General features: G+C 40.0%; 1 protein-coding gene and 1 non-coding gene across 2 annotated transcripts in view; both read left to right on the top strand.

The window, feature by feature from the left end:
* The window catches only part of LOC103178043 (chondroitin sulfate synthase 3), a 149,191-nt gene extending 142,574 nt beyond the window's left edge, over positions 1 to 6,617 (top strand). Inside the window, exon 3 of the mRNA XM_042345183.1 lies at positions 4,329 to 6,617. Coding sequence (XP_042201117.1) covers positions 4,329 to 5,900 — 1,572 coding nt within the window. The 3' untranslated portion in view covers positions 5,901 to 6,617. The remainder of the gene's footprint in view (positions 1 to 4,328) is intronic.
* Positions 6,618 to 22,373: 15,756 nt separating this feature from the next.
* On the top strand, positions 22,374 to 22,445 carry trnaa-ggc. Its single transcript has one exon. It is a non-coding gene; the product is annotated as a tRNA-Ala (tRNA).
* Positions 22,446 to 25,205: the final 2,760 nt, after the last annotated feature.

Raw genomic sequence — 25,205 nt, 5'->3', positions numbered from 1 at the left:
ATTCCAAGCAACAGTGAGGCGCAGATAATCTGCTTCACAAAAGATGCCATCTCACTTATTCTGCGGTTCTTTGAGAAGCGAGACTTGAATAATTAAAGATTGTACTGTTGTACGATGCAGAATGAAGTCTTTGAGACGTCGCTTTCTCTCTAATTAGCCCACAGTGCGTTGTTTAACTGCAGTGATGCATCCTAATTAATAGCTCTATCTCTTCTGAAACTTGTAGCAATTATTCCCTGGTAATAAACCTGATATTCCTCACAGATGAAATTAAGCTGCAGCCTCATTAGTGCACACATAAATGCAGCGCAATACAGTAAATCAGTTGTGCTTTTTGCTCCTGTTAACGTCCTTAGAGACCAGACCGTCAATGGTTGCTGAAGGGAGCTTTAAAAAAAAAGGGGGAAAGCTGCCTAAAATGTAATGTGTGGAGTCATTCCATCGCAAAGTAAATTAACTCATTTACTGGTAACTATGTTTTGCAGCCAACATCTGACCTGAGCAATGGTGAGACCACAGCACACAAAGGCAGCTTTGTACTCATTTGGAGCGTTTTAAATCATTCAGGAGTTTTGTGCCCAGAACTGATTTTTTCTTAAAAAAAGGCAGATTGTCCAAGTAATTTTCAGTAGAAAGGGTGGAGAAAGAGAGCAACTGAAAGTGTTACAATATATTTCTGTTATATTTCTTGTTTCCTGTTTGCTTTTTACCCACAGGAATATATACATAAAGTTATTAGATTGCCTTTTACCGCCTTCAAAGCAGTTGTGTCTTTAGTGAAATTAATGTTTGTGATCAAGTACTTTATACATTACCTAGCCAATAAAAAGGGCTGCTTTTTCGCTAATAACACTTGTGCATGTTTTAAAATATAATTTTATTTGCAATGTTAATGCTTTTAACAACAATAATATATTGAATTCAGTTCAGCATAACAATAATTATAAATGTCTGGACTGGAGATTTATATGGTGTGAAACTAATCCGAAAGGTGCTGGGCATAGAGTATGAGTCTTTAATCGTGGATATTATTACAACATAGTGCTTGCTCTTCAGTTTCACATGGTGCATGAGAAACTTTCATATTATAGTAATTATTATAATACTTGGTTACATCCAGATATGGAGCATTGCTATGAGTGAAGTTATGCTATTGTGGAAAATTGGTGAATCGTGATCTGCTCGGGGGACTGCGAGAATATAAAATTGGTCATTTACTTCATGGCTGTTTGTAGGACATTGCTGTGCACAAATTGGCTGCCAACGTTTTCCCACAAAATACAATCACTGCACTTTACAGTATAGATAAATCCTGGCTAGCCGGACTAATGGGGCAAAATCTGATTCAGCCCGCCAGAATTTCCAGCAAAGTTTAATTACAGTGCGTTTAATGGCATTTTTCAGCACTTTTTTTGTGGGCAAAAAGAAATCACAATAGCCTAACGGGTGGAGAAATCATGTGAGCTGCTTAAGGTGTAGTTGGCGCGCTAGGAGAATTGGGAGTCAGGAATCTATACGTGTGTAAGCCTTGGAATTTTTTTTATTTCGGGTTTCGGCCTGATCTAGCTAGGTTCAAATTCCCCAAGCCCGGAGTCTGGTAAACTGCGGTTTACTGTGTATCTTGTGGAACACTTTGTGGAAGGTGCTATGTCAAACATAAGTGCTTTTATTATTAATAAGCCTTAAGTGTTTGTCTTGACCTATTCATGGCAATATATAAGCTTCAAAGTAGGACTGTTGACAGTTGTGATATTTATGTGAGCGGCAATAGATTAGATTTTGGCCTTTATATGCTTGGAGTTTGTATAGATGTGTAGCCTGGCTCAGTGGGAGCTCGCTCGCTTCTGAGTTGGTTGTGGGTTCAAGCCCCACCTCGGGACTTGGAATCACATATTCTAAGACACTCCAACAATCCCCCAAATAAAATTGGTTACTCAATCCATGGCCGTTGGTGGGACATTGCTGTACGCAAACTGGCTGCTGCATTACCCCCACAAATTACAGTCAAACCATTTTACAGTACATCCTATGAAGCACTTTGAGACGTCTCAGCGACCTGATAAGCGCTATATCAAGTGCAGGATTAGAATTAGTAGTAGTACTAGTATGTGGCAAATCCATAACTGTGTCCAATTTTCAAATAAAGGATTTCTCAAACTGCATTCATTTTATTACTGTTCTGAAAGTTTCTTATTTTAGCATTTTTTGCATAGATGATTATAGATTTCACTAAAGATTTTCAGTTCCATCAGGAGAACGTGGCAAAGCCCTTCACAGGATGTACAAAACAAAATGGATATCTTCCCTCCCTGTATGGCTGGCTATAAGCAGGTTAATTGAGCTTCCTTCCCCCTGATAGTTGTGTGCATTATTCGTTTGGTGAAAGTGAACAGCCAGCCTCAATGTTTGATGCATTAATCGAATGTCATTAATCAGTTTCTCCATCACACAATGCAGGTACATCACACTCCGCCTGATACCGCAACTCCACATTGCTGGAGTGGATTAGTATTGCACTCAGTGTCTCTAGCTAACGCAGCTTGGAAACTGGAATTGCCTGCAAAGTCTACCAGAAATTAGCTACTACAATGCAGTCCTGAAAAAAAGCTATTGGTGATCTGTTTCCAATTATACAGAAAGTACTGAGTAATAAATTGGACCTGATTATACTGGGTCAGACTTCAAGAAGAATCTCATTTATAAAAAAANTCCTTGTTGTGACACTTGATGTTTTAATTTTTTTCTCCACAAAGATCAGCTGAGATAATGCTCATTGCAATGTCGTTTGCAAAATATAGACAAAGTGGATGTGGAACGCACTGGGCTCGCTTTCACAAGGTCCGTTCTATATAGAATTACACACAGTGATACAGCACAGAAACTAGTCTGTCGGTGTTTATGCTCCACAGAAGCCCCCACCTATCCTATTTCCCTCTCCTATACCCCTCTGTTCGCTTCTCCCTCTTAGGTTTCACCCCATACTCAGCATTCCCCTGCAAATCCAGTCACTACATTTTACAGTATATCCTTAAGTGCTTTAAGACATCCTCCCGATGTGAAAGGTGTTAGATCAAGTGCAAGGATTATTATTGCTATTATTCTCAGAAGTTTTGAATGAATTATTTTTAATATTAGTAAAGAAGCGATCAAACAACTGGCTTGTCAATGACAGCACCCTGACAGCCAATGTTGATGTGTTATTCTTTGCATAGAAACCCTCATTGCTGCTTCACTTCACCATTCTGCCACGTGCCTGACACTGTAACCACACACACATGATTTTTTTGAGTACTTAAAAGCGCAATTACATTTACTGCAAACCTAACCAGGCTAAATTGAAACATAGCCAAAAGATACTATGCCAAATACAATTATTAAGCTAACTTATTGCCTGTATCAAATGCTATCAATCACTGGAAATAGCTCTCTTTAACCTTCTAGGTGTGTGTCAGGCTCCTTGATAGCGTTCTCGCCTCTGAGTCAGAAGGTTGTGGGTCAGCCCCATGTCAGGATTTCTGAAAAATTGTTAACTACGCATTTGTTAAAGTCACTGCCAGTGTGAAACTGAGACATATAGATCGGAGTCTTTTGTTCGACGCCTAAGGTGTGCTACGTTAACTGATTTCAGTCAGCACAGCAGTATCAGCTGCTGCACTTGACAGTAACTATCTGCCAAATCCTTTGAAACATTCAAACATGAAATGTTCAAAAAAAAAGGTTCCTTCTTTAGAAGAGCCAACACGTGGATAATGAGCCAAATGATCTCCTTCTATGCTGTAAATTTCTATGGTTCTTTCTAGTGCACAACAATTTGTCTCTGTCTCCCCGTTAGGCAGGGGAGAAACCAGTCAGGGTTCTCATGTCTGATCATTATTCAGTAATTTCTGGGGAAAGTGCACATGTGTGAACATCATAAAGATGGACTGAGTTAGTCAGTAATACTCTAAATGTAAATAACCTGCCGGTACTTGCTGTTAGGGTCAGATATGAAGAGTGACCGTTTGACAGGGCAATACCAGAGCTCAACTGGTGCAACGTTTAGCTAACTGTATCGTGTGCTTGATCTTTCTTTGCACGTGATTAATCAATCCACGACCGTTTGTGGGACACTGCTGTGCGCAATTGACTGCCGCATTTTACCCACAAAATACACGTCAATCCACTTTACAATATATTCTGTGAAGTGCTTTGAGACGTCTCAACAACGGGATACAGCACTATATCAAATGCAAGGATTATTATTATCATCAATTGGTATTGAGGTTGTCATCGTGTTGGATCACATTTCAGATTTAGTAATTCAAATGATTTTTTATTATAATCCTCAGATGCAGCAGCTGTTCTATGAGAACTATGAGCACAACAAGAAAGGCTACATTCAAGATTTGCACAACAGCAAGATTCACAATGCTATAACACTCCATCCGAACAAACGACCTGCCTATCAGTATAGACTGCATAACTACTTGCTGAGCCGCAAGGTGTCCGAACTCCGCCATCGTACCATCCAGCTGTATAGAGAAAGCATCTCCATGAGCAAGCTCAGCAACACTGAAGTGCGCAAGGAAGATCAACAACTTGGGATGATGCCGTCCTTCATGCGATTCCAGCCTCATGACAGGGATGAGGTCCTTGAATGGGACTTTCTGACCGGAAAGCACCTTTTTACAATGAGCGAAACGCAGATCCCTCGGCAGGGCATCAGCAGTGTGCTGCATGCAGCGCTGGACGACGTGATAATGCAAATCATGGAGATGATCAACTGGAATTCAAAGTCCAGAGGGCGAGTGATTGAATTCAAAGAGATCCAGTATGGCTATCGAAGAGTTAATCCCATGCATGGAGCAGAATACATTTTGGACCTGCTGCTGCTTTATAAGAAGCATAAAGGGAGAAAGGTGACCGTCCCCGTGAGGCGCCACGCCTACATCCAGCAATCCTTCAGCAAAGCGTTCATGATGGAGGCTGAAGAGTTGGATGCAAAGATGCTTGCAGAGAGCATCAACAGCGACTCCCAGTCTTTCTCCTTTCTCTCAAACTCACTGAAAATCTTCTCGCCATTCCAGTTCACCGAGTCCACCAAAGAGGTCCAACAACATGGTGACAAGAAGGTTCACATTCTAGTTCCCCTCACGGAAAGATACGAGACCTTTGTGCGTTTTATGGAGAACTTTGAGAAGACATGCCTTATCTCAAAGCAGAATGTAAAACTAACGGTACTCTTGTTCAACTCTGACTCCACCTCAGACAAAGGCAAGCATGAGGAGCTAATAAGAGACTTGCACCTTAAATATCCCAAGGCAGATATGACCATTCTCCTTATGGCAGGAGAGTTCTCCAGGGGTTTGGCCCTGGAAATGGGCTCATCTTCACTTCATAATGACAGTTTGCTGCTTTTCTGCGATGTCGACCTGATATTTACTCCAGAATTTCTGCAACGATGCCGAGACAATACAGTTCAGGGAGAGCAGGTTTATTTTCCTATAATCTTTAGCCAATATGACCCCAAAATAGTTTACAATGGTAACCCTCCGGCTGATAATAACTTTGTTTTCACTAAGAAGACTGGTTTCTGGAGGGAGTATGGCTTTGGGATCGTATGCATACACAAAAGCGATTTATTACACGTTGGTGGGTTTGATACCTCGATTCAGGGTTGGGGATTAGAAGACGTGGACCTGTTTACTAAGGTGATCTCTTCTGGGTTGAATGTCTTTAGAAGCCAGGAAATTGGGGTGGTTCATGTTTACCACCCTGTTCACTGTGATCCAAACATTGACCCTAAGCAATACAAGATGTGTTTGGGGTCCAAAGCAAGTACATTTGGATCCACAATTCAGTTGGCTGAACTCTGGCTTGAAAAGCATCTGAGTGGTGGATATAACAGAACGATCTCCTGACGTTTCAGTTCTTTCTTTCCATCTGTCTCTCGAAGGGTTTTACCTCAGATTTCTACGGTGTTCGGCTTACAGTTCCCCAGGCACCTTTTCCAAAGAACACTTTTAAAACATTGGGACAAGGTGAATAACATTTATAAATATTTTAGCATCCTACTGGAAGTGCTTTGAAAGTGGGTTGTTTTGATCTTTATTGCCTAAGAGTGGGGAGATCCAGAATACTTGGCAATGCTGTTAACCGTAGATGCCCCATGCAGGTCCCTATAAAGGGCTTCACCTGTCAGACTCTGAATTCAAGATCAAAACTGATTCAACGTAGACAATGCCACAAAAGTGCTTCAAGCGGGAACCAGCGACACAGACTTTTTAATTTATGTGATGACTTTGTTCACCATCTGCAGTATTTTTTAAACTATGTGAACAAATGTAAGATTGTATGTTTGCTTTTAAAAAAAACATTAATGTGGGAATTTATTCTCATGAGATTACAGGTACTGGTGACCAAGCTCTAAATGTCTGAAAATGTGCGTATTCTATATACTGTGTACCATGAGTTTAGAACGACTCTTGGTTTCTTAAGTGGAAACATGCTGCAAGCAAGCATGTGTACCTTCATTCTTGTAGCTTTGTGTCTTTAAATGCCCTTAAATTTGCAGCTTAGAATAAAACTGTCTGAGAACACTCCTATTTATAATAAACTATCTGCATAACATTATCCCACTTTCTTAAGATGCTCGATTTTTTTTTAACCTAGATTGTAAATGTCATTCGGTCCCAGTGTTTCACAGGTAGCAGTTCTGAAGGCCATGTAATGATCTGCTTCAGAGATCGTTATGTTTGTGATTCAGAACATTGCTAAAAGGTCACATCCCAAAATGTTAACCTATCCTTTTCTTTCAGGTACACATCAACATCCATGCATTTCTTGTTCTTACTGCAGATTTCCAGTGCTCCCTCTTTTATTTCTTTTTAATAAAAATCTCAGTGAAATTGTTTAGTTTCAAGCCAGTGAGTGGAAATCAACAACAACTACAATTTGCATTTATATAGTGACTTTCATATCAGTAGGATGTCTCGAAGTGCTTCATGTCATCTGACCGGGAGCCTGAATTCTGGTGGGGAGGAATGAGAACTGTGGAGGGGAAAGAATGATGGCTGAAAGTGCATTTTAAGAGATAGGTGAAAGATGGGTTTTGAATGTGGGAGGGGGTAAGATAAAGGAATAGAATTACAGAGAGAAAGGCAGAATGGCAAAAGGCTTATCCAGACCAGTTTTTGCTGAGCGGCCAGAACAGGAGAGTCATGGAATCGCAGAGTAGGGTTGGATGAGGCCATGGAGAAATTGGAAGCCAAGGATCTTGAATTTGATTCACTGGAGGATGGGCGACAGCAGTGGAGTCAGGCAAGGATGCTATTGCTAGGTTTGAGGAGCCTGGTGCAGGAGTGGAATTGACTGCACAGTTGTGGATTGTTTGCAACCTCCTGCCCTGATCGCTTTTTCCACTCAGCAAATACTACTGGCCTGTGTCAGCGCTTGAACCGTTCCGCTTCAGCACAGAACTCCAACCCTTGCCCACAAAATACACACGATCAAATCACTTTACACTCTATCCAGCTGAGCGCTTGGGACAGCTCAATGACTTGATAAGGCGTTATATCAAATATAAGAATTATAATTGTGTAGTGAGGAACTGTAGATTCTACTGAGCAGAGTATTGGAAGAATCGAACATGGACATGATGGAAGCATGGATGAGGGTTTCAGCAGCCCAAGGATAATGGCAGCTGTGCGAGACATTGCTGAGGTGAGGGAAAGCCGAGTGTTTCGGAGTTCAGAATGGTCAACAGTATCAAAGGTAGAAAAGAGATCAAGGAAGACAATGGGACTGAGGGAGCTTTAATCACAGGTAGCAAGAACGTCACTGGTAACTTTGACCAGGGCTAGAACAATACTGTGGTAGGACCGAAGTTGGATTGGAGTGACTTGAGAAAGGAATGCTGGTAGAGGAAGGACAAAACTGAGAGATAATCACCTTGGAGAAAAGAGACAGGTTAGAGATGGGTCAGTAGATGGAGAGCATTAGAAGGGCCCAGTGAGGGTTTCATGAAGGTGGGGGCAGCTAATGAAGATAGTTTTGAAGGACAAAGGTACTGTGCCAATTAAAAGGGAGGAGTTGATGAGGTTGGATAGCATGAGAGTGAGGAGGGGAAGCTGTATGGATTAGGGTGATGTGGGGGGGCTGTTAAGGAGTAACTGGTGGATTTCACGGGGAAGGAAATGAATGAATAGGAGATAGGGTCAAATTTGTGGAGGGGAGTGGATGGGGTGTGGAGCTGAAAATTGGCTTGATTTCCACACTGTCCTCAAGACAGATCTGCCTTAGGGGGAACGATGAATGAGTGTGAGCCGTGTAAAAAACTGAAATGGTAACAGATGTGTTTCTCCAAGGTCCCTAAAGGGTTGTTGCTAGAGCAGTATCCAAGCGCACCTAATACCTAACCTGTAGCAGAATCATTGGGCTGTTTAAAAGGGTAAAACATTTTTTGGGACGAATGTGTATTAAGGGATAAGGCAGGAAAATAGAATTAAAAGATCTGCCTTAATCTAATAAAGGCAGACTTGACGGGCTGAATTGTTTCTCTTGCTCCTATGCTGCAGTCAGTGTCACCATAGCAACAAATAATTGCTGTTCTCTGTACTTGTGTACAATACCCAAAAGGATTTTAAATGTTTTTTTGAAGCAAACAGGGATTTTCATAAATTCAAACTTTAGGTTTAGCGAGTGTGAAATTCAGATCTTGTAAATCCGCAGCCTCAATGTTTTTCTTGTTAAAAATTAACATCCCACCAAGCAATGAAATAACTATCTGCAAGCTTACAAGAAATTTCAAATACTTTCTTATTTGGAACATGGACACATCATCAATGTATAGAACTAGAAATATCACCGCAGTGCAATCAGCTGGTCTCGGGATAAAAGAAAAATTGCATTATTAATCATAATAAAAACATCTCGCACACTTCAATAGAATCCCTTGTCAAATAGCTGTAATCCCCTCTTGATTTAGATCACACAAAATGGGATTAGGATTATAAAGTAACTCAAAATGACTCAAACTTTGGGTTCATCTGATATAAGATCAGATGCACTCTGTCTGGTGAATCCCTCCAGTCCTTGGTTAATGGTGCATTTGCAACGTCTAAAGAAAGTAACTCATCAGTCCTAAGTGAAAAGCCTTTTTGCTAACTCAATATAGAAACATGCCTATTTGTCTGAAAATGTAAACTCTCCCAGATGATCATGTTTGACAAAGAATTGAGGCCATGGCATCCTGTTGCGTATATTCTTAATGGTGCCTATTCACTTAAAGGTTACAGTTTGTTCTCTTTGACAAGAAAGGGAAATGAGCAGAGTGGAAACAGACGTGATTGAACATATCAAGTGCTTTGTGGAAAAGGTTATTATTGGTAACAGGTGGCCGAGGCAGCCCAGCTTCTCTACCTAGTTTAATCAATCCTGTTGAAATTGTCAGTCTGTTCACATCTGCTGGATCAAAATGGTTTAGTAATGAGATGATTTTGAACATTGTTCCTATGTTGCATGTAATTTCTGGCTCTGTTAATGATTGAATTGCACTGTAAACACCAGCTGATAAATGATCTCTTTTTAAGTTTTCACGCAGGATGTCCTTTTCCAAAGTCTCTAGAGTTCTGATTCTTTCTCTGCAATTATCTCAGAGAGAAACGAGTAACTAGTATGAAATATTGTGTGATCTATATATCTTACAGAAGATATTTCAAAGTGGAAACTGAAATAGTGAATTTAGCCAACCCAAAATATTAAATTCTAACTTACTATATTTCAAAAAGACATGTTGAACAATTGCGCTTACTTCAGAATTCATCACCTCTTTTGAAAACATCTGCCTTGGAAATGGTGTGCAGCCTTCAATAAAGATAGTGATTAAAACTACTAGAGTTACACACACCCAAAATTACCTGTTCAATTTGTCATTGCTGGAAGCTGAGGAAATGAGTTGACCTGAACTTTATTTTCCCTCAACTAGCTTGATGTGTGTTTATGCCATTGATTTCTATCCTCCAAGAGGAAAGTGACAGGTCATACTAACTACGAACATTCAGTACAGGCATCCATGCTTTGATCCATGCAATACTTTGAATACAGCCTTTTGATCCAAATGAAGAAACGTTTTAACCCTCTCTGAAGTGCCGCTGGCTCTCTGGTCTTCCTGCAACAACTCTACAAACCTTGGGTATTACCTGACCACTTGCAGGCATCAACTCTTCTTATGAATTAAGGTGATGCACAAAGGCAATGATGGCACAATAGGGAGCTACAGCAGCACACCCTTATAGTGAGACTTATACCTGAGCTGTCCTCAAAATCATTCAGTAAGACTCATTCCTATCACATATCAATACATACATTGTAGTGTATGTTGTAGGTCTCATAAGAAGCCCTAAGTTGTGTAGTGAACATTATTTATATAAATTAAGAAGGCTGATGCAATTTGTGGAGTTAATGAGAAAACAAGTATTTTACTCTAAATTTTTGTGAGTTTTTTTGCACCTATACGTTGGAGATACACTAAAACTAAATGGTTTTAGTTTTGCGCGAGTTCATTGCAGGTTCTCAATACCTTAGATATTGTGTAATTTTCCCAGCAACTGCAAGAATGTGTGCACATATGCCATTTTGGACTCCCATAAACTGCATGTTGTGTTGCTCAAAAGAACTTCAGAGGAACATATTTGGGCTAGATATACTAAAGTGAAAAGCCCCCAAAATGACTCGACAACAGTCAGTGAAAAAAAATCATTGAAAAGACTATTAATACAGTATTTATATCTATGCATATGCCAGCAATCAGTGCACTAAGTAGTGTGTTTCCACTTCCTAGAACCCAACTCCCTTCATCACCTTACTGCCTAGCCTGGCACACACACAGCATCATCAACAACAACAACTTGCACCCACACACAGGGTAACATTCCAGAGTCCTTGTGTGAGAGGGAAAGAGAGGGAGATCTCTGATTTTGATTCCATAGGATAAAGGGAAGGGGAGAACAGGAAAGAGGCAAGCGTCTGGAGGTAAAACCATTTGAATGTGGAAACCTTGATCTCCAAAGTCAAGCAAATACGTCATTATTTTCCATCCCAGATGGTACCTATTCAGCCTTGCTGGCCTTTCCCACTCCCTTTCACTTATAGTCCAATGCTTTGAAGTATTCGAAAATATTTGGCAGTTCCTTGCCAAAATTATCCTGTTTGAAAATCTTTTGAACCTCATTGTTTGGGAACCTTTAATGAAATGATAAATAAAAACTCTAAATAATAATATTGGGAATATCTAGTTTTATTATCCACTTTGGAAACACTGCTGAAATCCAAGGGGTTACTTCCATGTCATGGACCACTAACTAATAATGTTGCTTCACCAATTATTTTCATGGAAGCTGTAACTGAGCTAAATTGGTCCTTTTTGTAAATGTCAACTCACTGATTCACCTGCAAAACAGGCTTTCAGAAAGCCCTTTAAAACTACTGATCCCTGGTTAGATAAATTTGGGTTCATATTACCAGGAGGCAGAACAGCTGTAGTGAATTTGATGTGTGAAGCTGGATTTAGTTATGACACTCTGCAACTTGAAAAGTATTTCCAACTTTCACTGGACCTACTGAATACTGTATCTGTATAAGCATCTTTGCTTCAGGCAGAGTGAAAATTTATCCATTTCTTTCTGCGGAACTCTCACCAACAGCGTTGCTGAATTGCACTGATTGTGAAAGGTTTCAGATGCCTTATCGAGCAGAACAGCAGAACAATCTTATCTGAGATTCTCTTTGTGTTCATCATTGTTATTTTAACACCGAGTCTGCCTTGCCCACAAACAAACTGGAGAATGATTCATTACTTGACCATTGTATTGAATGATTTCAGATCTTTGTCATCACAGCATTCTATCATCACCTACTATAAATGCTTATAGTGTCAGATAAAATCCATCCTGTGGAATTCCTTTCACCAAGGGTATTGATGTGAATTAATAGTTCTTTATCTTCTCAATGGCTGGGAAACAAAGATCGAAGATGGCTCGCAAGGAATACTTTTCTACATTTATATCAATGTGTTTGGTAAGAAATACACAGAACTGTATAAACTTCAAAAGCTGGTGAGCTTGGTTTGTTTACTCCAAGTAATTCTTAGAATAAGACAAAATCAGTGGTTACTTGAGACCAAGTATTTGATTGCTACCAATACGGTTAATAACTAGTGATTAAAGAACCATTTTTTCACTCATAGTGTAGTGTAAATATGTGGAATGGATTCTCAACAAAAACAGATGAAGTCTTTCAAAAAGGATTTTTTAAAAAAATATCAACTTGACAGATAGCTGGAGTTTACAAGGATAGTAACGGACTATGATGAAAGCAACGCTTTTTCATGCTATTAAGGTGGAGCGGAAGGAAGGTTGCCTGTGGAGGGAACCAATTTGGTTGAATAATGAAGGATGGATGATTGGCTCAGGAGTTTTCAACTTGGTTAACTTTAGAGATCATGGAGTATCTATGCAGATGGTTTTGCCCACAAAATACAGTCAATCCACTTTAAAGTATATTCTATGGTGCACTTTGAGACAGCTCAACTACGTGATAAGGCCCAATATCAAATGCAAGGATTATTATTATAATTAGATCACTGTCTATATGCTCCCTCTTGGTGACATCATCCCCAGACATGGGGTTAACTTACACATGAATGTGGATAACACCCAACTCTATCTCTCTGCCTCAACCCTTGACTCCAGGACCACTGCTGTCCTGACAGAATGCCCGTCAGACATCAAATCCTGGATGAGAGCTAACTTTCTTCAGTTGAACATCAACAAGACCGAGGCTCTCCTGATTGACTCCCACCAGTGCCTCCTCACCTCAGGCGCTGACAGCATCACTATCCATGGTTGTGCACTCCACCTTGCTAAGCCAGTCCAGAACCTTGGGGTCTTGTTTGGCTCTCAACTACCCTTTCTACTCCACATCTGCGCCATACCGCTCTGTCTTTCTCCACCTCCGCAACGTTACCGGGCTCCACCACTGTCTCACACCGGAGCCGCTGAAACCTTCACACATGCATTCATTACATCAAGGCTCGACTATGCAAACTCATTGCTTGTCGGCCTCCCCAACTCCTCCCCTCCATAGGCTGCAGATCATCCAGGAACTCTGCAACCCATGTCCTCTCCCACACCAAGCTCCGTGACCCTATCATCCCCATCCTTGCCCGACTCCACTGGCTTCCCATCACACAGAGGATACAGTTCAAGGTCTTGGTCCTCACCGTCAAAGCCCTCCATGGTCTTGCTCCCCCCTACCTCTCCGACCTCCTAACCTCCTACCATCCTGTTCGTTCCCTCCGCTCAGCGTGCTCTGGCCTGCTTCACATCCCCGCCTTGCTCGCCCCACTATTGGCGGGGCGCCACCCTCTGGAACTCACCTCCTTGCTCGCCACCTTCAAGACCCACCTCGAGACCTTCCTCTTTGATTATGCTTTTGATCTCCCTGCTTCCCCCCTGCCCTCCACCCTCCCCCACCCTGACCCTCAGCCCACGTCCGTAACTTTGTCCAGCACCTTCAGACATCCTCCCGACATGAAAGATGCTATACAAATGTAATTTTGTTGTTGTTGAAGATCAGGGAATATCTGTGCAGTGTGAATGGATTTTATGCATAGCAGAAAACAGTACCCCAAGTGTCCATAACCCTTCATAATCTTAACTCCTTTAACAAGTTACTCTGTCTTTGCTGAAAAGACAAAAGTTCTATGGTAGGTAACCTTCCCTCAATGCCGTCCTTTAAATTCTGGGGTTAACCTCAGCAGCATTTCCTGCAACAAATGAATATTCTTCTTGAAACAGAAAAAGCAAAATTACACCCCTCAAATATGCATGTGACCTCAAAGCTCTTACCTCTTTATTTTCAAAGTAGCCACATATTAAATACATACTGAGCACTTCAAGAACCTCCGATAACCACCATTATAAATCTACTCTACGATGCATTATATAGTTGCAAGGTTATACTACCTAGCTTGCTTCACTGCACAGTTTTATGCCCCATTGATACAGCACAGATAATATTGATTCCATGCATGTTTGTGTCAAACTGATTCTAAAAATACGATATAATCACATTTAAAACGCAAAAAAATCATTTGGAGCCCATACTCGAAACAACAAAATACACAGTCACTACACTTTATAGTAAATCCTGCAATGCACATTGAGATGCCCTCCTGATGTGAAAGGCACTATACCAAATGCAAGGATTATTGTTATTATCATTATTATAAATTACGTTACCAAATGGTTTGAGGAATGAAATCAATTTATAAATTTTGAAAGAACTTTTTAAACTTGATTTTCTTAAGATTTAAGATATATATTTTTTTGAAAAACTCCGTTCTTGTCTCCGTTCAGCACAAATAAGTGGATCTCTGCAGCTCCCTGGTAAGAGTGACTTGGAATGGGAGATATAAATTCTGTTTCTCTCTTCAAACCAATAACAATTTGCTCCAGCAATACAAATGAGTCATTAATAACCCAACCCATCCGTAAAATTATATTAATGTTATCTAAATTAAAACTGGATCGGTGCACCTCAACTGACTTTGAAAATTATTTTCCTCAGACTTTAAGATAAGACATTTGCAAAATTCTTCAGTCAACCAATCCACTCAAAGCTGTGCATGTAGTGCAAGTTAGAGACTGGTGACTGTAGAATAAATCAACTGCACCTTCCAAAATTAAGTACATTTGTCCCACTTCCAGTCAGAAGCAGCAGATGCAACGTGGAGGTTGGTATAAAGCAAGCGCCAAAATCCTATGCATATCAGTGTTGCCAGACAGACCACTCGATTTGAAATCACGTAAGTCGCACCTTCTGAATCCCTGCACTGTATCTGCCATATTCCATCTAACATTAGTTAAATGGGCATTTTACTTTACTGTTTCTTTATTAAAAATATACTGTATGTTCATGGAGTGACAAAATCATCACCAAAATTATTCATTTGGCACTGTCCTGCAGAGAGGGCTGCTGTCACTTCTGTGCAATAATAATAACATAATAATGATTCGTAATAATCCGTGAATCTGATATAGTGCCTTTCATGTCAGTAGGATGTCTCAAAGCGCTTGGCAGTCCTGTGGACCAGTTGTGAGTCTCCCCTCACAAGCGAGAGACCTGGGTTTGATTCCCAGCAGGGTGAAACGTTGGGCATGTTTCCTTACTCCACAAGCCTCTGCTTACCTAGCAGTAAGTAGGAACCCAGGTGTTAGTCAATTGGCGGATCACTTTTCCGGGTGTAATAATTACTTGAAAAAAATTTAAATAATAATAAATTAGTCACTCAATCCATGACTGTTTGTGGGACATTGCAGTGCGTAATTGGCTGCTGTGTTTCGCCCATAATATATACAGTCAATTCACTTTACAGTATATTCTGTGAAGCACTTTGTGACGTCTTGAAGATGTGATAAGGCGCTATATCAAATGCAAGGATTATTATTATTGTTATTATTATTATTGACAGGATGTATTATAAAGTGCAGTGACCGTGTATTTTGTAGACAAACAAAGCAGCTAATTTTGCACACAGCAATGTCCTACAAGCAGCCATGAAGTGAAAGATCAATTTTATTTTCAGGAATTCTTGGCCAGGACACCTGGAGAAACTCTCTTCCCAATACTGTGGGGGACACTGCTTAGTTGGAGGTATCTTTTTTCAGATAAGATGTTAAAGTGTTGACTAGTCTGCCTGTTTAGATGGATTCTAAAGATCCCGTTCACAATCTTGAGGAAAAGAAAGGAGTTTCTCACAATGCCCTGGCCAACAAACCTCCAGCCAAATTGGTCATGATTGTGTGTGGGATCTTCTGGTGCAAATATCTGTTGTATTTCCTGCACAAAACCATCACTGCACTTGACAATATTTGCACAGATACATACGTAGCTTTGAAGGAATGAAAAAAGGCCATGAGACCCATCAAGCCCTTTCCTGAGATAAATTCCTACTCCGCGTCCCTCACAATATGTGCATCTCTCTTGGTGTGAAGCAGTTTGAGACCATTTCCAAATAGTAAAATGCTATAAAATACAAGTTCTTTTTTGTGAGATCCAGTAAAACAACAGGCTTTTATTTGATTCAGGTATAAGTTCTTGGGCTTCTGTGACCACACTGTTCAATGTGATTGAGTAAAACCTCAAGGTTTTTTTGAATTATTCTCTTATTTTGTTTTTGTCTCCAAGTACAATATTTGTTTCAGTTGTGACACATTTATACATCAGTTTTTTTTATATAAAAACTATCTGCACTATAGTGCTGGTTAAAATCACAAGCTTAAGCTCCATTGAATTTATTCAAGTAGATGCAGTTTGAAAAACACTCAACTATGGTTCACTGAGAAAGAATAACAGTAACAAAATTGAAATCAGTGCATCATAGGGTCTATTTTGTGGGTTGGGCTAACACTCCAGGATGAGTTAACCATGTGCAAACATATACAGCCAAATTATATGATTATAGATTATAATTGTAATCTTTTTCACTGGTTCATAATTAAATAAGTTGCAGTGCCTGTAGTTGTCTCTGTACCTGTGTGTTTGCACATGGTTAACCCGATGCACAAATTTTGGAAATGGGTTGTTAAGCCAAACTACAATCAAGATCCCAATATATTCCTGCTGCCATTTTCATTACTCTGTTTCATTATTTCATGAAATGTCTTGAGTTATGTTGCAGGCAGTGTAGCACTAATGTGCATCAAGGATTTAGACCTAAATTCACACAAAAGAAAATCCTTGTACATTATCAGAGGCCTGGAAGTCTGCTATTTCAAAACAGAAATAGTGTATGGATTGAGGTAGGTATCTTAAGAAGGAGAAGAAAATAACTAAAAGATTATATGTGAAATAATCTCCTAATTCTCTTCAAACTTCCCTTCACCTACCTCATAAATAAACAAGAGCAGCAGCTGAATGAGTCTGAATTACCAAAGGATCTTCTGAAATATTTATCTTAAGCTTCACCTTCTCATTTCACTTCCAAAACGCATCCCTTTACACGCTGTGCTCTTTGGTAAGTCCTTTCGCATCATTCACCTGTACCCCAGGACAGCTGCTCCCTTTAGTTCACAAAATAATTCCCTTCAAAAGAAGGTTATTCTGCTTTTATCTTTCCATTTTGGATCCACTAAGTTTTTGACTTAAAAAAGATGGCTTAAGTGATGAAGTTTAACCTGCTGATACAAAGAATGGAAATCAATCCTACAACCAAAGATTTACACTGAGATTTACACTTCTATATCTATTCCAACAAAGAGTGATTAAAGGTATAGAGATCAATCCAAGCTGTGTGGCAGAGCCATGGAGCGAATCTGAAAATTTTAACTTGGTGAATGTTTACTGCACTGATCACAGAGACAATCTTCTATAATATGAGGCATTCAGCTCCTGCAGACTCCATCAATATCTAATTAAACGCCTTTGTAATCATTCATTCAGTTACTCAACACGTTAAGAGTATTTTAGTATCTTGATTTGCTCTGTAACCTATGTATAAACACAAGATGAATAGGTCTATTATGAGCCAAGGGTAAACCATGTGTAAAGAGGAAATTGCCGTTATCCTTAATTATGTAATTAACTAATAAAAATGCTTGGTTGGTTATTTATATAGTTTAGGACACCTGTAATATTCTCTCTACACAAGCATTTACACATGGTGCCTAATACACTTGTGTTTACACATGATTTACAGATAGAACCCAATATCTTATCAGGAACTGGTTCCAAAGCAGTGCCAGATTGAGGGGTTCTGGGGATAAAAATTACAATGAAGCTCACCACCTTTTCTCAATATCTGCTGCATAGTGCCTTGTGTTATTGCCCTCAAATACACGCCTGCATGTTATATTAACTTGCAAAGTTCTGTACAATTCAGCAACTCCATTTCAACTAACAGCAGCCACCCCCTTGATTGACGCCCACAATTCACTACTGACAATAGTCCTCACATTTAAAATAGCAACCTTCACATTGGGAGGATGTTTCAAAGCGCTTCACTGGATATATTGTAAAGTCTAGTCACTGTATTATATTAGGGGAATGTGCCATCTTACTTATGCAAAGGAATGTCCCACAAACAACCATGAAGTGAAATCTAATTGAACTTAGATTTTACTGATTGATTCATCCAAGAAGTTTTATTGTTATCTATTCTACAACAACAACAAAATTAAATTTATAGAGCTCCTTTTACGTCGGGAGGACGACCCAAAGCGCTACAGCCAATTCTACAGCGAATGATGAGGTTATTCTTTGAATTTCAAACTTCCCTCTCTCTTTTCTTTTCCATATGGATTCTTATCTCTGTTTTATTCATCACGTGCAGTTAGATTACACCAATTCTCTATCCCAAACTCTGCAGCTTGTGTCCTTTCCCGCATTAGGCTCCATGAGCCTATCACCCCCATCCTTATTTGGCTCCCCTGGCTGCTCATCCCCCAAAGGATTGATTTGAAGATCCTCTTCCTAACCTTTAAATACCTCCATAATATTGCCCCATCCTACCTCTGTGATCTCCTCAAACTCCACCAGCCCAGTCGCTCCCTTCACTCAACAAATCCCCTGCCCTGCTCGCCCCACTTATCTGCAGCCTCTGTGCCCCCACTCTCTGGAACCCCATTCTGGGGTCCTTTTGACTTGCCCTTAAATATAAATTTATATTGTATTGCATTCTATGTTGATGTGATGGCTCTTCTTTGCAGACAGCATACTGTGACATCATGTAGCTGTCAGAACCAAGTATATCACTTGATGCAGAGTGTGCAGAAACGGCCTTGCTTCTTAAATAACTCAAGAATCTGTACTTTCAGAAACTTCATGACTGTTTGTAGGACGTTACGATATGCAAATTAGCTGCTGCGTGAGCCTTCAAAATCACAGTCACTTCACTTTACATTAAAATCCTGTGAAGCGTTTTGACATGTTTCAATGATGTGACAAGCTGCTAAACCAAATACAAGGAATACATATTTTTGTCATTTACTTCATTTGATACATGCAGAAATCCATCCCTATGCTTAAGAGTATCCAAACCAAACTGAGAATTCCATGCATCCCACCTACACATGGAAATCCCAGAGATAGATCGTTGGAATGGTATGCGCACTCTCTCCCTGGAGGGTCACATCCTGCTGGGGCTGAGCGGCTGAAAGGCCGGCCACCGATGGTAAGGCGGTTAGGGCAGGGGATATGGAGCAGACCGGAGCCAGAGGAACGGAGGGTACGGGCAGGTACGTGGGGGGATAATAGGTTGGAGAAGTAGGAGGGTGCAAGGCCGTGAATGGCCTTGTAGGTGAGGATGAGGATCTTGAATTTGATCCTCTGGGGGATGGGGAGCCAGTGGAGGTGAGCGAGTGTGGGAGTGATGTGGTCACGAAGCCTGGTGCGGGACAGTACACGAGCTGCAGAGATCTGAATGACCTACAGCTTTTGGAGGGAGGTGCCGGGAAGGCCGACGAGGAGAGAGTTCCCGTAGTCCAGCCTTGAGGTGATAAAGGCAAGGTTTGCGGACTCCACCCCAAAGAGTTCTAGTATTTTAATCATTCCTTCATGCCTATGTATTTCGACCTCTTTTGTACATGTACCAAAATTAATAATTTACCAATGAAATGCACAGTCACTACACTTCACAGTAAATCCTTTGAAGTACTTTGAGAAGTCCTTATGACAATGAAAGGCATTTTATCAAATGTAAAGATTATTATTGTTATTATACTGAACTTAAATGATGCCATAGGTTTCGTCTCCACCATATATTTTGTTCATTTCCTCTTTGAATGAAATTTTCACAGCAGAAAGCATTGTGACCTCAACATATAATAGGCTCATTAACACATTGCACATTCACCTGTAGGTGAATGGAAACAGTCCACAGAGGAGCGCATTGCCCCAGTAAACCAATCTTCTTCAGTTCCCTACCCAATTAATTTTTAATGACCGCTACAAACAGAATAGAAGATGAAGACTTGCAAGCAGGCTGCATTGATGCTCATGTTATCAGGTCAGCCCTCTTTTGGACGATGAATCATGTCAATCTAATGTATCACCGGTTCAGGTGGTGTGAGTATCAAAGTGTTGGTGCCTGAAAGTGGCTTCAGTTACATAGTAATTAAGATCACACGATTTCTCAGGTTTCAGATGAGAGATAATTGAGATAAATTATGGCTCATCCATATCGCCCAGGTAATGAAAATGAGATTGCTGGCTTCTGAAGTTAAACTGAGGTGTTAAAATGAATCTGAAAGGCACCATGCTTACAAGTATTCGAAATAGTCTGACAGTTACACTTATGTACATCAACTGCACATGGAAATTTTTATATCTAGAATGGAATGTGTACCGTCTCCCCAGAGGAACGCATCCTGTTTACCTAATTCCAGGAAGTATTTATCACAGGGTGGCTAGAGCCAAGGCTTTAGGTTACAAGAGTTTGTGTTGGGATACTGTTAGAGTTTAACCAGTTCAAACTGCAGAGCTTGCAGTTTTAAAGCATTGAAAGCACTGATAAGCTTCCACTGCTTGTCCAGTTAGAACCACCCTACCCGTTAATGCTTTGGCTTGCAAGATTAACAGAAGCTGAGTGGGAAGAATCCCTATCCCCAGTGACCAGTCCTCTCCTCCATGTCCTGCTGATGAGCCAGACTGGCTAATCTAATATGTCAGATTGGTTAATATTGCAGACTATTGCCTGGCTCAGGAACCAGACTACTGAGACTGCAACAGTCTCGATACTGACATTCCACTGCCAAACATGTCGCCTGGAAGCCAAATCAGCGCTAAGGAGATCTGGATTGTGCACTTACATTTGTATTTTTATTCAGAAATTTTGTTTACTATCACTTGTAACTTGTCCAGCTAAGACTGCCCTATCTTATCCAAGCATTTTCATATCAGATGCCCTCGTCCATGTGTACAACAAATAGAAATTTATTTTCATGATCTCCACTACTCAAATAATATTAAAGAACTGGTATAGAGGCTGGGATTAAAGTTGTCTGATATTCAGGTGTATCTTTCAACATCTGTTCCCATTGTGGATCATGCTAACTAGAGTCCCAACATATCCACTAGTCTTAGCCTGCAAAACTGTTTTGTCTAAAAACTAACTTAGTGCCTTGGGACGTCCTCCCGATGTGAAAGGTGCTATATAAATTTAATTTTGTTGTTGTTGTCACAATGGAAAATGCTTAAATTGAGTCTTACTTTGGAAGCCGTTTTCCGCAGTTCTTCAAAAGAAACTGACCTCCTGAAATTAAATTGAAGAATTTTCTACAATTCTGTACCAGCTTTGGTTTTAAAACCACATTTAACAAATGTGTAAAGAGCCAAATACAGTTGTCCTTGATTATATATTCAACATCCAATATTATAGGATTGTATTAACTTTTTTGCTTATGTTTATTGTTTGTTGTCCTGATCTGTTGACAATTTTGCAACCAAACCAACTTGCGTTTATATAGCACCTCTCATGGAGGGTAGCATCCCAGAGTGCTTGAAAGTTGATACTTCCAAAGTTGAGGAAAAATATACCTCAGAAAGCCGCACTCCCATTCAATTTATCCAGAGAGGACTCAAGTGAACATTGACTGGATATCCCTAGATGATTCACTTTTTAAAACTAAAGTATATTTTTTGTACTAACTGTACTATTTGTTTACCTAAATACACAATCACTACAGTTAAGTTACAGTATAATCCTGTGACATGCTTTGAGACACCCTCCTGACATGAAGGGCTCTATATCAAATAATGCATGAATTATTCTTATTATTATTACTATTATTATGATGATAATGATGATTCCTTTCAATATTTCTTTAAGGCTGAATATTTTAACAGTATGAGGAATAGATTGATCCCAACCTCATCGACCCTGACTGTGCTGAGGTAGGCATCCTGCCTTGAATAATCTGTGAGGAATCAAGTATTGTGCAGCTCATCACCTCAACCTCAAGGACTTCCAGAGCAATACCTAGTGTGGGCATCTTGCTGCCAGTTACCCTCCGCTTCCTCCACCACCCTCTCCTTACTTTGATTGTAGATTTGCTGCTTTGCTCTTTGCAGCAAAAATCTAAAGGTGTCACAGGTAGATTTTTATTAATTTTTGCCATTTTCTACATTAATATCAGAATGTGTTAAGACTTTCGAAGGCAAAGAATTTGCCAAAAAAAGGGAGACTTTGAGGTACCAGATGGGAACTGTGGCAATGGGACTTTACTCCTGGATGAACCAGTGCTGCGAGAAAAGGAAGGAAAAGATTGGAGGGGGAGGAGGGGCTAGAGGAACATCAAAAAGGCACTTCACAGCATTGGAGTCCTGGAGTCCTGAGGAGTCCTGTAACTCAGTGGTTAGAGCACTCGCCTGGCAAGCGAGAGACCTGGGTTCGATTTCCAGCAGGGCGAAACCTTGGGCAAGTTTCCTTACTAATAATCGCTCAAGAAAAAAAACAATAATAAATTGGTCACTTCAATCCACGACTGTTTATGGGACACTGCTGGGCGCAATTGGCTGCCGGGTTTTGCCCACAAAATATACAGTCAATTCACTTTACAGTCTATACTATGAAGCGCTTGAGACATCCAGAAAACGTAAAAAGCGCTATATCAAATGCAAGGATTATTATTATTATTGTAAGGAAAGTTGCGTTCAATGAATGGTGAAAAAAAAGCAATTTAAAGTTAGTGGCATGTGTTATCTACGACCCTTATGTTGAAGGAAGTTGTCAGACATGATTAAGTGTTTTGTTTATTGGTGCCACCAAAGTCAGCACATGCACTGATGAGGTAAGCCCTAAGAACTAATCTTCCAGATACAAGAGACAATTAAACATCAATAACAGTCAGCCTTAACACTGATTTTTCTCATTTTTCAGTCCTCCAACCAATCAAAGTTTAGTGGCGGATTAACAGCTTTTTAATCTTGAAGGGAAATGCATTAACCTTTACCGCTAATCCTTTAAATATATACTTCAGCATTACATTAAAGCAAATGGATTTTGTTAAAGCTTTAGAAAATATAATGGAAGTTGGAACAAGATGTCCCAGTTTTGCTTTGAAGCCCCCTCAACATATTTTGACATTTCCAATGGTTTATCTCTTTCAATTTGCTTTTCCTCCATTTACCCTTTCCAAAAAAATGTCAGGAATTTATTTAGGAATTCATGGTCATTGTTAAGTCACTTAGGGTTGGATACCACATTTGCTTGAAATTATTCAAGAACCACAATCTCTGAAAGAATGAAAAACATTTCCTCCCACCCCACAGAACTCAAATTAACATACAGTGGAGTGAGGCGGCAGAGAACTGTGAAAGAAACAAGGGAGGAAATAGGAGGAGTGAAATTATGATTAATTGACAGCTATATCGCTTGTGGATGTTGGAGTACCTATCAATTTGTAAGCGGTTGGAGGCTGTGAACCCTCTGAACTCCATCCCACAGACCCTCTGCCTCGCTCCCTCCCTTGTCTCTTTCAAGACCCGTCTCAAGACCCTCCTCTTCAACCTTGCCTTCGGTCACGAACCTGCCCACCCTACACCCCAACCCTTCACCCCTCCTGATCCCAACTACCAGCTCAGGTGCAGATCCCTGACTGTCCAGCACCTTGAGAGTCCGCCTGATGTGGAAGACGCTATACAAATGTAATTTGTCGTTGTTGTGAATCACTAGTAAGTTGCCACTAATTGGTCCCCTTTGCTTCCGATGGTAACGGCAATGGGAGGGAGGAAGCAGTATGAAGAGGTGCTTCCTCTGTTTGGCGGAAAGGGAAAAGAGAATTTGGGCCAGAAATATTATTATTATTATTATCGTTATTATTATTTGCCTGCTGTATTATACTGAAAAAAAATGAATATTTTATAAAAGAATATTTCAAGTATCTTTATACTGTATTTCGAACTTAGTAATATACTATTGAAAAAGAATGATCTCTGATGTAACTGCAACATTTTTCTTTCTAGAATGAACAAATTATCCAATGTATGTATGTGTGTGTTCATTATTAACTGTGCTGAACCAATATTTGTTTTAGCTCAAGGCAACCCAATTTCTAAACCAGGCACCAGCATGCTAAAATGCATGCTATTACATTCCTTCTCCTTTGTTGTTGCTGATAGATTGATATACTATTTTGTTAGGCCTGGTCTGGCAGCTTTGTGACCAAAGGTAAATCCTTAGGGTCTCAGAATGGAATATAGCAGAGTCCCTTTCATGACCTGCTAAGGATTCCAAAGCATTAGGACGTTTCTGAAATGTAAAATGATTTAATTCACTGCAGTGTCCTGACCAGCAAAAGCATTCCCTGCAAGCCCCAGAAGTCTGTTAGACAGAGAGTGTTAGAATTATTTTAACACTTCTTCTTAACATTTGCTGGACCAGTTTTTCTAATTGCATATTTTCTCAACTCCCTGTTGTTCCAGTGAGCACGAGAAAGGCCATTGTGCAGATAAGTTCCTCTGTGTCTACTGTAAAATTATATAAGGTGTTAATTATGAAATATAGGTACGCTTGAAACATAAAACTATATACTTGACATATAAAACTGGATGATTTTAAATTCAATTTAAGTTGTGAGTGTAGGAATTCTGCCACCAGGGTTATTTTCTCTTGTTATTGAGGTCATTGGTAAGAGAGTGAAATAATAATTCTTGGATTTGGTATTCAGCCGTGCCTTATCACTTCTCAAAGTGCTTCATAGAGTTTTCTGTAAAGTATAGTGGCTGTGAACCTGTAGGCAAAAAAAGTCAATGGGACACATTGTTCCACCTACAGTCAGGAAATTGATGAACCCCATTGTTTTTTTTAACCTAGGATTGGTATATTGGCCAGGATTCTGGGAGAAATTCCCTTCTCTTTTCAAATACTGTAGTGCCACACGATCTATATCATCTATCTGAATAGCAAACAGGACCTAATTTAATATGTAATCTGAAGGATGGCACCTCCGACAATATAGCCCTGCACTGGCATGTCAGTCAGCCTACACTATGAGCATTAATAATAATAATAATCCTTGCATTTGATATAGCGCTTTTCACGTCTTCTAGATGTCTCAATGCGCTTCACAGAATATGCTGTAAAGTGAATTGACCATATATTTGTGGGCAAAATGTGGCAGCCAATTGCACACAGCATTGTCTGATGTGGGACATGAACTCACAGACTC

Source organism: Callorhinchus milii, unplaced genomic scaffold, assembly GCF_018977255.1.
Source record: "Callorhinchus milii isolate IMCB2004 unplaced genomic scaffold, IMCB_Cmil_1.0 Scaffold32, whole genome shotgun sequence".
Taxonomy (NCBI): Eukaryota; Metazoa; Chordata; class Chondrichthyes; order Chimaeriformes; family Callorhinchidae; genus Callorhinchus; species Callorhinchus milii.
The sequence above is the reverse complement of the archived record's forward strand: the minus strand, read 5'-3'. Positions and strand labels throughout refer to the sequence as shown.